The sequence below is a fragment of the Lepidochelys kempii genome, chromosome 3, assembly GCF_965140265.1.
Source record: "Lepidochelys kempii isolate rLepKem1 chromosome 3, rLepKem1.hap2, whole genome shotgun sequence".
Lineage (NCBI taxonomy): Eukaryota > Metazoa > Chordata > Testudines > Cheloniidae > Lepidochelys > Lepidochelys kempii.
Genome location: NC_133258.1, coordinates 174,263,848 through 174,276,651, shown reverse-complemented (window position 1 = coordinate 174,276,651; position 12,804 = coordinate 174,263,848). Strand labels below are relative to the sequence as shown.

The 12,804-nt window shown below is 40.0% G+C and overlaps 1 protein-coding gene across 1 annotated transcript in view; it reads left to right on the top strand.

The window, feature by feature from the left end:
* SRBD1 (S1 RNA binding domain 1) overlaps positions 1 to 12,804 on the top strand; it is a 227,048-nt gene that overhangs the window by 150,842 nt on the left and 63,402 nt on the right. Inside the window, exon 18 of the mRNA XM_073339107.1 lies at positions 361 to 443. Within this exon, the coding sequence (XP_073195208.1) occupies positions 361 to 443 (83 nt within the window). The remainder of the gene's footprint in view (positions 1 to 360; positions 444 to 12,804) is intronic.

Sequence of the window (12,804 nt, the reverse complement as noted above, 5' to 3'; positions counted from 1 at the left end):
AAACTGGATTCAAAAGCCAGCTAGCTAATAGGCCTATGAAAATGAACATTGAGATGCAGCGGTATGTGTTCATTTTAGGCCTTTGAATTCTTAAAAATAAAAGTTCAGTAAGTATAGATTTCCGCTTATATTTCTAACAGTGAGGAAAAGATTGAGGAAAAAAATGTGTCTTGATGATAACTTTGTGGTGCTTTCATTTGTAATAAAACATTTGATCTCAGTTAAGGCATTCACATGGTTTTTTTCCAGGCAAAAAAAGAGAGATTAAATATCTACAACATTGAAAAATACCAACAAAAGTAATTATGCAGTGCTGCTCTTTACATAAAACCACAGTTGTTTTCTACTTCTATTTTTCAGTTTCCATAGCTAGACGTGTACAAGACCCATTAGCTGAGCTAGTGAAAATTGAGCCCAAGCACATTGGAGTTGGAATGTATCAGGTAAGATAATGCAGATCATTTAATCTAGTAATTCAACATGATATAGTGCAACACAAAAACACTGCTTTGTAATTAAGTGTCAACTAGTTATGTGTCTACTTTAAAATATTTGTGTAGAATTGGTGGTTTGGTACTCAATATTTGTCGTATGGGTTTTTTTTATTTTCTGACTTTAACAATTGTGATTTAGATTTAGAAATGGCTATAGCCAGATTTATAGTCTGTTTAAAACATCAGATCAAACTGGTAACCTGATCTGTAATGATGTGATCTCTTTCACATCATTACAGCAGTGGGTTTTTATTTCCTTTTGTAAAATAGTATGAGATATTGATCCTCCATTTAGAAGCCATTGGTTGGCACCATTATATACATTCTTTCTTCCCTCAGTGTTTGTAATAAAAACATTGATTTCAGATTTTCTTTCATTTCCTAAAGCTGCACTGTAAAATGTTTAACAATTCTCATAGAGTTTTGTGGTTTTCTTGAGGTTATTGGGGGGTGGGGAGGGACAATAGTTTTAAATAGTTTAAAATCTTTAATGTTATTGAGAAGTAGTTTAGTGGCTGTCATTTTATTGCATCTGCATGTCTGTCTTACACAGACACATACTGTAAATGCTACATATAATACAAATAAATAAGTATAGCCCTCAATTGAGGAAACCACTTAAGCACTTGTTTAAATCCCAGTGACTTGAATAGAGAAATGCCAAAAGTGTAAGGAAAGTTAAACACGTGCTTAAGTGCTCTCTTAAACAGAGGTGCTTTCATGAATCCAGAAGATGGAGCAGAAGTAAAAGCTGAAAGGTTAGAAGAAATAAAACATACTGTATTTCACGATATAGTCCAGAGGTCACGTAGCTATACATCCAGGTAAGTTCATGAATGTCAACGGAGTGGAATTGTGGTCACGGGATAACGGTCTCCTGTATGGTTTAAAGTGCTGTGTCAAAGCCAAATCTTCAGTAAAAAGATAATGTCCGCACCATGTGACTGAGCAGGGCTGGCAAACCCTGGCAGAAATCTGGGGAGGTAAGCGACTTCCCATGCACTGCCCACTGCGTGAACCTGAGAACAGTACCCCTCAGGGACAAGGTGACAGGGAAGAGACCTGCTGGGAAGAAGCCTGGGGAAAAACAGTAGCAGCTAATTTAGGGAGTTAAAGGGAGCAGTGCATGACTGCTGTTCACAGAGTCCCTGAGTTGGCGCCCAGAGTAGTGAGCGGACCTGGGTCCCGCCTCTGAGGAAGTGGCCTAAGCCATGAGATGAGGTTAAGAAATATGTATCCAGTGACATGTATTATTGCAAAAGACTTTTGGTCAACATTTCTAGTGAAGGTTGCTCACTTGCCATTGTTGAGTAGCTGCATTCTGAAGGCCACAGGCTAGTGAACTGATATTAATTAAATTGGAAAAGATGGGGATCAGTATGAAAATTGAAAGGTGGATAAGGAATTGGTTAAAGGAGAGACTACAGCAGGTCATACTGAAAGGTGAACTGTCAGGCTGGAGGGAGGTGACCAGTGGAGTTCCTCATAGATTGGTTTTGGGACCAATCTTATTTAATCTTTTTATTACTGACCTTGGCACAAAAAGTGGGTGTGTGCTAATAAAGTTTGTGCATGATACAAAGCTGGGAGGTATTGGTAATTTAGAGAAGGATCGGGATATCATACAGGAGGATCTGGATGACCTTGTAAACTGGAGTAATAGTAATAGGATGAAATTTAATAGTGAGAAGTGTAAGGTCATGCATTTAGGGATTAATAACAAGAATTTTAGTTATAAGCTCGTGACGCATCAATTCGAAGTAACGGAGGAGGAGAAGGACCTTGGAGTATTGGTTGACCACAGGATGACTATGAGCTGCCAATGTGATATGGCCGTGAAAAAAGCTAATGCGGTCTTGGGATGCATCAGGCGAGGTATTTCCAGCAGAGATAAGGAGGTGTTAGTACCGTTATACAAGGCACTGGTGAGACCTCACCTGGAATACTGTGTGCAGTTCTGGTCTCCCATGTTTAAGAAGGATGAATTCAAACTGGAACAGGTACGGAGAAGGGCTACTAGGATGATCCGAGGAATAGAAAACCTGTCTTATGAAAGGAGACTCAAGGAGCTTGGCTTGTTTAACCTACCCAATAGAAGGCTGAGGGGAGATATGATTGCTCTCTCTAAATATATCAGAGGGATAAATACTGGAGAGGGAGAGGAATTATTTAAGCTCAGTACCAATGTGGACACAAGAACAAATGGATATAAACTGGCCATCAGGAAGTTTAGAGTTGAAATTAGATGAAGGTTTCTAACCATCAGAGGAGTGAAGTTCTGGAACAGCCTTCCAAGGGAAGCGGTGGGGGCAAAAGACCTATCTGGCTTCAAGATTAAACTTGATAAGTTTATAGGGGAGAAGGTATGAAGGGATAACATGATTTTGGCAATTAATTAATCTTTAACTGTTCATGGTAAATAGGCCCAATGGCCTGTGATGGAATGTTAAATGGGGTGGGATCTGAGTTACTACAGAGAATTCTTTCCTGGGTATCTGGCTGGTGAATCTTGCCTACATGCTCAGGGTTCAGCTGATCGCCATATTTGGAGTTGGGAAGGAATTTTCCTCCAGGGCAGATTGGCAGAGGCCCTGGGGGTTTTTCGCCTTCGTCTGCAGCATGGGGCACGGGTCACTTGCTGGAGGATTCTCTGCACCTTGAAGTCTTTAAACCATGATTTGAGGACTTCAATAGCTCAGACATAGGTGAGAGGTTTATTGCAGGAGTGGGTGGGTGAGATTCAGTGGCCTGCATTGTGCAGGAGGTCAGACTAGATGATCATAATGGTCCCTTCTGACCTTACTATCTATGAATCTTACTAATTGGAGAACAAGTTAAAAACTACTTTTATAGCTAAAGTGTACTATAATTCTAGGAATCACTGGGATCCTGATTGACTGTTTTTTTAATGTAATAAATATAGTAAAGCTCCTTCTTGTGAATTGGTTGGTTGATATCAATTCTGTTCGTTATAATCTTACATGAAGTGCAAATTAAAAGCATCCATTTCTTATGCAATGTAAAGTTTCTTTCCGATAGTTGCTTTATTTTTGCTGTTGATTAATAGGAAAAGAAGTTTAGTAATCCTATTTAAATAAGTGTGCATGTTCACCTGCACTTTTGATACTGTGCCTTATTGGTTTAAAGAGATGAATTGATCATTCTATGATGATGTATCATGTAAGATGTATATAAATGTCATTTGAATCTATTATAAAATTCTAAAAACTATGCCTCAAGGCGATGTGACCTAAAAGTGTGTGTACACTGTCAACTTGGAAAATCACAGTTCATCTTAAAATGTTGTTTCAATTATTGTTGTAAGTAACCTTAGGAGGAGAAGGTACTTTTCCTCTTTTTAATTTTGCTGTGTGCATTGGACAGCACTTAGTGGATAGTAAGCTTCATGGAGTTGCTGGCCTCAGTTGCATTTCTGTGGTGCACTGCTCTCTGAGGATCCCATCTGCACACTCACCCAAGGCTCTTCAAGAAGGTGCTTATAATTACAGCAGCAGCAAAGCAGGTGTTTGCGCAGGGAGAAAGGAGAAGGGCTGATGTGCAGCATGTTTTGTTTTGTTGCTCTTGGGACCATCTAAAGACCCTTAAACACAGTAAAAGAGTAAATACTCTCTTTTTATTTGTTTAAATAAAAAGTCAGACTATACTACTAGAGACTTGAAGGTGGCTATATTAGAAAAAATTGCAATTCTAAAAAAAGTCAAATTGACAGCATGTGGTAAATTTAAACATGAGGTGAATTTATAGATCTCACATCACAGCACCTAAAAGGTATCTGCTACCACCATCATAAATGTTGTGCAGTAAGCCCACTGCAGTACTTCTGAAGATTTAAAATCTTAGCTTGTGTTCTAAATGCTTATTTAAAACTTTAGAAGAAGGGGATTTCAAAATAGCAACTGCAGTTCAGGCAGGACACTGCAAGTTTTTCCACTGGTCCTTTGCATTTAAGTCACACTGTGGTGCAAATAATACTTGTAGATACATAAACCTCCTGTCAGAAGATTTTAAGTGAAAATATCAGCCCATAAGCTATAAGATGCTTGTTCATTGGAAAAAAAGGAATTTTGAGTTACCTGAGCATACTGTGACACTTTTGAAAACAAATTGTACTACCATGTTTCAAAGTTTTGCTGTCCTTTGGGCAACAGAACTCTTTGGGGGGGGGGAGAGAATATTAAGCTATTATGACTTGTCTTCCTTTGGTGAAAAGTTATTTGTTTACATCTTAGCAGTTAGAGATGGAAAAACATCTATTGGATCATTGAGTGATGTAGGATATAGTCCCTCAATAAAGAATGTATCTGATGCGGAACTGACTCTTATCCGAAATAATTTTAAGGGTTATTTTATATTTGCCTGTTCTTTTACTAATTTCTAGGATGAAATATAACAGCATATGTAAAGGTAATGGACTTCTGACAAAACACATTATTTTATTCACCCACTATACCAATAAATCTATAATAGACTCTCTATATGACCACACTCCAAAATGAGCTCTCTAGTGTGTCCAGAAAGTTAACAAATCCAAGGTTTTATTCCCTTGGCATGGAGGAAGAACAGCTGCTAGAGGAGGGAGATCATAGATGAAAGTTAAGAATTTTCATGCACATTTTTCAAAATTGAGAATATTAGCAGGTTGGTCCCTCAGTGTGATTTCCAGGGGCAGGCCAACCCTAGGCCCAAGCTTATGCGTGTGTGCCACACCACTGTGTCACTCTGCTTTTTTTTCACCCCTTCCTCCACTAATTGGCTGGCTGTTTTTGTTTGCTTGTTTTTTGTTTTGCTCAGCCACTTGTGGTGGTGTGGCAAAAATGTGTTCTGCCTATGGCCAACCCTGGAGATTTCTCCCAGTTAAATCCTGACCAAGGCTTCCTTATCTGGGTGCCTAAATTTAGAGTTCTAAGCCCATGGTTAGGTTCCTAAATCTGAGCACGATTTTTAAAAATGCTGAGGACTCAGTAACTCCCACTGAAGAGAAAGGGAGTTGCTAGACATTAATACCTTTAAAACAATCAGGCTACTCATACAGGCATAATCAATGTATGGCACACCGTGAAGAACAAATCCACACTGTAGGGCATAGGTAATTCAGACTCTGAAGATGATGAATTTCCTCACTTAAGCAAATTCTGTGTCTGATGAGTAGTCACTTTCCGACCACTTTCCTCTCAGAGATGTCCTAGCAAAAATTTTCAAGCACTATCTCCAAAATTAGGCCCACATATTTTGTGAATACTACTCATGTAACTGTATTATTGATGGAGCTGGTAGCAGCACCTATCATTAAGGTTGTCCAACACTTTCCATTATAAAACCCTAATTTCAGTTGCATATAACTTTGCAAAACTTTAGAAATTTGGGCTGAAATTTTACTTGCCCGACTTTCTGCCTTAGGCTGAATTGTTTGGGGAAACTGTAGCCAGAACAGTACATGTGTTTTTGAGAAGGAGGCTAAAGAAAGGTATGTTTTGCAATGTTAAAACCATTATTGCAGCCTTCTTTCTGAAATGCTCTAATGTCCATATACTTTGTAGCAGGAACTTGTAATTAGGTAGTGAGGGACCTTTGTGTCAAGGCTGTCTTCGTGAAAATCTTCCCAACTTTAGCCAAGTTATAAGCCATTGAAAATTTGCAGTTTTCATGTGCTCAGTAGAGACTTGCTAGAGCTTTACAGCAAAAAATATGTGAAAATTGTACCCTCACTGAACACGCTTAAACCTCTCTCAGATTCTCCTGCTTACCAAACTGCACATATATGCTCCCCACATGGTGACTGAGCATGCTCCAACCCAGGGCTGTGGGACTCAGGACTTTCCTAGCTCTCAGCTGCTCTGGGATGGGATGGGGCTGGGCACCAGAACTGAAAGCAGTGAGCCTGTTTCTCCTCTGTTCCTGATGACTCCCCAGCTGGCACCCAGGCAACCTGGAAGGGGAAAGCACCTGGTTTGAATGCAGAGGGACAAAAGCTGAAGCAGGGAAGAGGGGAAAGGAGTAGATTGGGACAAGGAGTCTGGAGAGACTGGGACTGTTTGGGCAAGGAGACTGGGAGTGGGAGCATGGGGTGTGGGAAGAGGAGGCTGGGACTGTTTGGACAAGGAGGTTAGGACTAGGCTGACAGAGGAAGACTGGGCCTAGGAGGCAGTGAGTGAAATGGTGTGGGGGCAACTGAGATCAGACAAGAGGCTGTAGACCAGGTGAGCAAAGAGATTGGGGAAAGGAGTCACAGTGGGGACTAAGATTGCACAAGAAGCCCAGGGAAAGAGACTGGGATTGGGAGCCAGTCAGGACGGGGCGGGAGGTAGACAGATGGAATGAGGAGTCAGCAGTAGGGAAATGGGACTGGCTGGACAAGGAGACTGGGGCTGGGATGAGAAGAGTTAGAATCCAGAGGGTGAGAGGTAAGTTCTTGAAAAGGCATTAAGTGATCCATGTATTACTTAAGATATCATCTGTGTCTATAGAAAATAGATTGTTGAGACCAGTTGTTGGCAAAGGCAACCTATTAAATCGCCACCTAACAAGGACCAGCAAGAAGAGAACAAGAAGAAAGAGGCTTTACAGCTACAAACTGGGTTGTTTGACCACAAAGTCTTTAAGCATATGCTTACTGTATTTGCTTTGAGACAAGTTTCATTTTACTGAGCTATGAATCCTTCTCTTTTTACACCATCCGAAGGTGATGTGGCTCAGAAGGTGTTTATCTAAAATTAAAGGAAAATGGCAGGGATTTGACCCAATAATGTAGATCGGTGGGGGCTAAACACAATAGCATTAAGTGGTGAATAGGGAAAGGTAGGCACCATCTGACCACATAGTTTCAGCTATTCCTCTATCTGCCTGATGACCAGGTGTGAATGAAAGGTGAGCTTTAAGAACAAGGTCTCCAAGTAGCCAGCCCTTATTTCATCTGTTGACACTGTGGTGCTCTCTCATATTAATTGCCAGGAGGGTACCAAAGCAGAATGTTAGACAGGCAAGTGTTTTCTTAGAATAGACAGAGAAAAGGAAAAATCTCACAGCCATAACAGCAACTTACCTGGCATGACCCCTGTTTGCAGGCAGACTGCTTAGTTGTCAAACCATAAGTTCTGGGGGGTGGTCTCTGAACAAGATGTACTCAATTTCAGTTTGCATGATCTGCAAGAGACCTTAAGTGTATAATTTTGTACCTCCACAGAAAGGCAAGCTGCCAAAATTCTGCACCAGATTCAGAGCTTTCTGTATGCTGGTAACGGATGCATTTCACACCAGCTGGCCAGTGGCCCTTACATATGCCTTTCCTCTTCTTTCTGCTTATCCTAAAGATCCTATGAACAGTGAAGACAGATGGAGGAATGTTCCTTCTTGTAATTTCTGAGTGGCCTGGCATGCCATTGTACGTGGTACTCAGCTGACAATTCCATCACCTATGCTCCCCATTCTCATGCCCCAACTTATAGATCTGTTGTTTCAAAGCCAGTTCATTGCACTTCCCCTGAAAACATATTAAAGGCTGACATGATTCTGGACATTTGTCTCCCTTCTAAACTTGTCGTCTGATAGGGAAAGGGCTTGGCATTCCTGAGATGTCATTAGACCTACACTCCTACCTTGAATTAATAGTCTGACTGCATTTATCCTATATTTGGACTGCTTCTAGTTCATTTGTTGCTAAATGGACTGGATCATGCACCTGTGACATTCCCCAGGGTATAACCTGGACTGCTGAACTGCTATGTCCCCTCGCTCTATAGCCAGAGGTGCCTTTTACACGCTTTGCTGTGAACAGCCACCTTTCCCGGTTCTGCTCATACACAGCCACTAGCATGTAAAAGCACTCCCAGCTGAATATAAAACTGCTCTCCAAACCACTCATGAATTACATACAGGGCAACACCTGCATATTCCTAGCCCCAGCCTTCTCCCCCAGAAACATGTGTCTTGTACTGTTCAGTACCTCCCTGGACAGTACAAGCTCATAGTAAGTTTGTTATTTCAACAAGGCAAAATGATTGTGCACTAGCTTTGTTGCCTCAAGTGAACTTTTCCAAACACTTGAATCCAAACATGAAGTGGGTTAGATAAAACAATAGAACAAGTTTATTAACAACAATAAGGCTGATTTTAAATGAATACAGGTGATAAGGCATAAAGTCAGAATTGGTTACAAAAGAAATAAAAAGATAAAATTGCAAGCTAATCCCTAAATTTTATCAAGCAAGTGAACCTAAAAGCAAAAAGGTTTGTCTCACTAAAAGCTGCAGTACATTTCACAGTCTGTCTCCTTCCAGCCTGTGACCCATGGCTTAGACCTGTGCTCAAGTCTCTCCACTGTCTAAGTCTCTCCACTAGTCAGCTGCAATGTTGGTTCAAGGTTCTAGTCTTCAAAGCAATTAGCGGATGAAGCGCCGGTTACATTTAAAACTGAATTTTGATCTGCGGCCATTGAACAGTTTTAAGGGTTTAAAAATCCTTTCATAATATAATCCTTGTGTTCCACACTACAACATCTTTCCTGTTTAGCATATTTGGAAAGTTATCTCTTATACATGAACATTCCATAAGAATGTATAATTCTCAAACCTGCAAAAGGAGAGCATGCTTGATTCCAGATGTAACTGGAAATTTTGTGTCAAATAAAATTTGCGAATGATGTTCTTAGCAGGTTCCTTAAGGGAAAATAGTTGAGCTAATTCCTGTTGTAGTTCCCATGTATTGCTGGAGGGTCGTGATCAAATGAGGGTTTTATGAAGCATAATTGGAATGCCGAATAGTAAGAGTTTAAAATATGGTAATGCTGTTTCTTCCCCTCTTGTCCTCTTCTCCTCCCATTTTTCCTCTGATTTTATTGATTTTGCATTTTAATATTTATCTAAGACCTTTACCATTCCAAATGAAATTGGATATCATACAGTCTAGCTTGTTTTAAAATACAGTTTGACATAGAGAGAGATTTGGGACCATTTTTTTGAAACTTAAGGGAGCACTGTTTCACTAAGATTTGCTTCCTCTTTAATTGGTAGTGGGAGATATATTCTCCAATGTCCTGTCCAAATTATTGTCGTATGGCTGTTGACCTATTTTTAAAATCTCTGGATCCAGTCTTATAGAACTTAGTGACTACAGTAAGTAGTTCCATTGAAGCTACAGCAGGTTCTCAGTTGGTTGCCTTCTGGAAAGTGGGAGGTCTTCTCTTTCCCCTGGAAGATGGATGGATGATTTTCTTTCCCATTTGTTCTCTTTGCCTACGGACTTTGTGCTCAGTCACTAGGGACTCAGATAGCCATGCAGGCACCTCTCAACATTGATCCTTGTTCATATGTCTTTTCTCCCTCTGGCCCTAGGCCTGAAAGATAGGGAGGGTCAGAAGAGACAGAAATGTGCAGGTTGTACTGGGAGAGTGGCTCATTGCCCTTTCCTATAAGTATATGGAATTGCACACAGCAATTTCTTTTTAAATAAAATCCCAAACCAGACACAGCAGCAGTGTTGCCACCTGTTTCTGTGGCTCTCCAGTGGTGGCTCTAGTAATAGTGTGTGCATTTGAAGGGTTCATTGTACTGGCTACTAAGTGAACTTCAGGTTTTTGGCTAAATAGCGTCACCTAGAATTTCACCACTGTTTTAAATTCCTTCGTGAAAGCTTTTGGTGCGAGATAGATTGATTAGAGCTTCAATGCTTACAATATGTAGACATTAAATACAGGTTGGAGGTATTTAGAAGGTTGATTCTGAAAAGACATGACTAGAAAGTCTACTATAAATGTGTAAGGTATTCGCCAAAAATTCAGACTTTATTTTAGGTTCCTGTGTTTAAATCATTAATAATTTCCATACACATTTCCTATCCTTGTGTTTTCATTAGTAGTATAGAGTGAAGTGCATTGCTTGATACTCTGCATCTGAAAAGCCACATTTTTCTCTGTGTTGAGGACTTTTATTACATTTATTCATTGTGGATTAATTGGATCATAGGATATTTGGATAGTAAGGTTCAATAGAGGAGCTTGGATGTCATAAGAGAATCACTCTCAAAGAGTTTTTGAGATGTGATATGCAAATGAGTGATTTTTAAATCTCCGAGGGATAACTATGTCATAACAACCTTAACCTCCACATTTGCTTTATTACTTTTATTAAAACAAATCTGTAAGGGGGTGCTATGTGTATTTTTGTGATGAAGGAAATGAGATGGCTTATTTATTATGTGGAAAGTGCTTTCAACTAAGAACTGAGTGATTCACTGAAACGTTGTGGAAATGCACAGTTCAGCAGGAATGAGTGTTCCATGGTTTGATTTCAGCTTTTAACACTCAAGTGTGCAGCTTGTCTATAAAATGGTTATTCATTTCCCCTCTCTAAATTAATAGACAAGTATATATACCATCAAGATTATTAGGCATGGAATGGATCACTCATGTTCAGAGTGTTGTTTTTATGATTTAATTTGTTGTCCTAAGTCTTGATTGAAAGGGCTATCTGAAGAGAATGCATGCCAAAAACCTAGAGGTCTAAGGATACCAATGCTCCATATTGTAAGTACTTCTCATCAGTCATACATTTATTAGAAGGATGTGTGCAACACGACTTCCCTTTTGCAAGTCATATCTAAAGGCAGGACATAAAAATAAATATTATAATGTATGCCTTAGGTTAAACCATTAAAGATGTGACAGTCTAGTGAAATGCTAGAACCATATGATACTATGAGAGAAACTTTATAGCACAGCATTTAAAGAAACTTCCCTGCCTACAGTCCACATGGTCCACTTTGCAGGGTTCAGTGCCCTTGTTGTATACCAGCAATCTGCAACCTAAAGGCCAGAAAGGTTGTTATTCCTCAGCTTCTGCCATAGTTAGTGTCATCTTTGATTATATGAAACCGCTCAAAGCTGAGAGAAAAGAACATATGAGCAGGGCATAGTGAATGGCATTTCACAAGATATGCTTTGTTTGACCCCCTTCCCACTAAGGAAAATTGAAGCCTGTCCCACCAATAGTGTCTGCCTTAAAAGAATCAAAGTACCTTTATTCTCAGTGTCAAGCATAGCCAAGTGTTTTCCTGGATGAAAATTACATTGGCAAAGAACACTTCCATAGATTACTAGAAGGAATAATAACCCTAACATTCATGTGAGAGGCAAGCCGGAAATAATCCTCTAAGTTTATTGGGCACAAAATCTTTTGGAAGTGGGAGATTGTGGTGTGATCTAACTGCTCTTGGCCATTGGAGGCAGGAAAAACCCAGGTCATGTTAATAGGCAGAAGGCACTTGACTAGTGTGGGAAGGGGTGGATTTTATTCAGGCATCACAGCATCAAATCATGGAATCCTGTGTATTGAAGATTGAGGAAGACTTTTAGGTTGTATAATCCATCCATTTGCTAGTTGCAGGTTTGTTAACTAAATCATATGGTGGGAAAGGCATGAGCTCTGTGAGAAAAGCAGGCAAAGATCCTACAAGTTCCTGGTTGGCAAACTTTTGCTGGGGAGTTGTATGCTCTTCGTTTCTGAATGACAAAAAACCCCAGCCATGTGCTGAAGCAGGTCTGGAGGCTTAACAGCATTTAAACCAATCCTCAACAGCAGTTCTTCTGGCTGAAAGGGGGTTCACGTCTTTCACTGCTGTAGCTTTGGCAGTCTGATCAGTGAAGCCTGCCTTTTTGGGGCTGGCAGCGAGAACACCAGTCTGCTGCTGCTCTGATTCCCTACCTCGTTGGCAAACTTCAACTAGCATTATAGCATTGTGCTTGCTGCCTTCTATGGCTGGTGGTATGGGAAGTGGCCACTGAACTGTCTACCTTGGAGCTGCAGATTAACTGAGGTGTTAGGTACTGCAGAAAGGCACTAGTAGCACATTGGAATGGGTTTGGCAAAACTTCAGACTGGCTTTTGCTTTAGGGCCCAGGCTGAAACTTGGAAAGATCCTTCCTTGGTCCCTGAGGTACCTGACCTCTGTTAAGTGGAGCTTGCTGTTGTGATGCTGTTGCTTATAGGGAAGCTCTCAAGAAGGAAGAACAATGATGGGAATGATGCTGGTGGTGGTTGCAAGTAGGGCTGTCGAGCAATTAAAAAAAGTAATTGCCATTAATTACGCGATTAAAAAATTAATCATGATTAATTGCACTGTTTAATAATAGAATACCATTTATTTAAATATTTCTGGATGTTTTCTACGTTTTCAAATATATTGATTTCAATTACAGCACAATACAAAGTGTACAGTGCTCACTTTATATTTATTTTTTATTACAAATATTTGCACTATAAAAAACAAAAGAAATAGTATTTGTCAGTTCACGTAATAC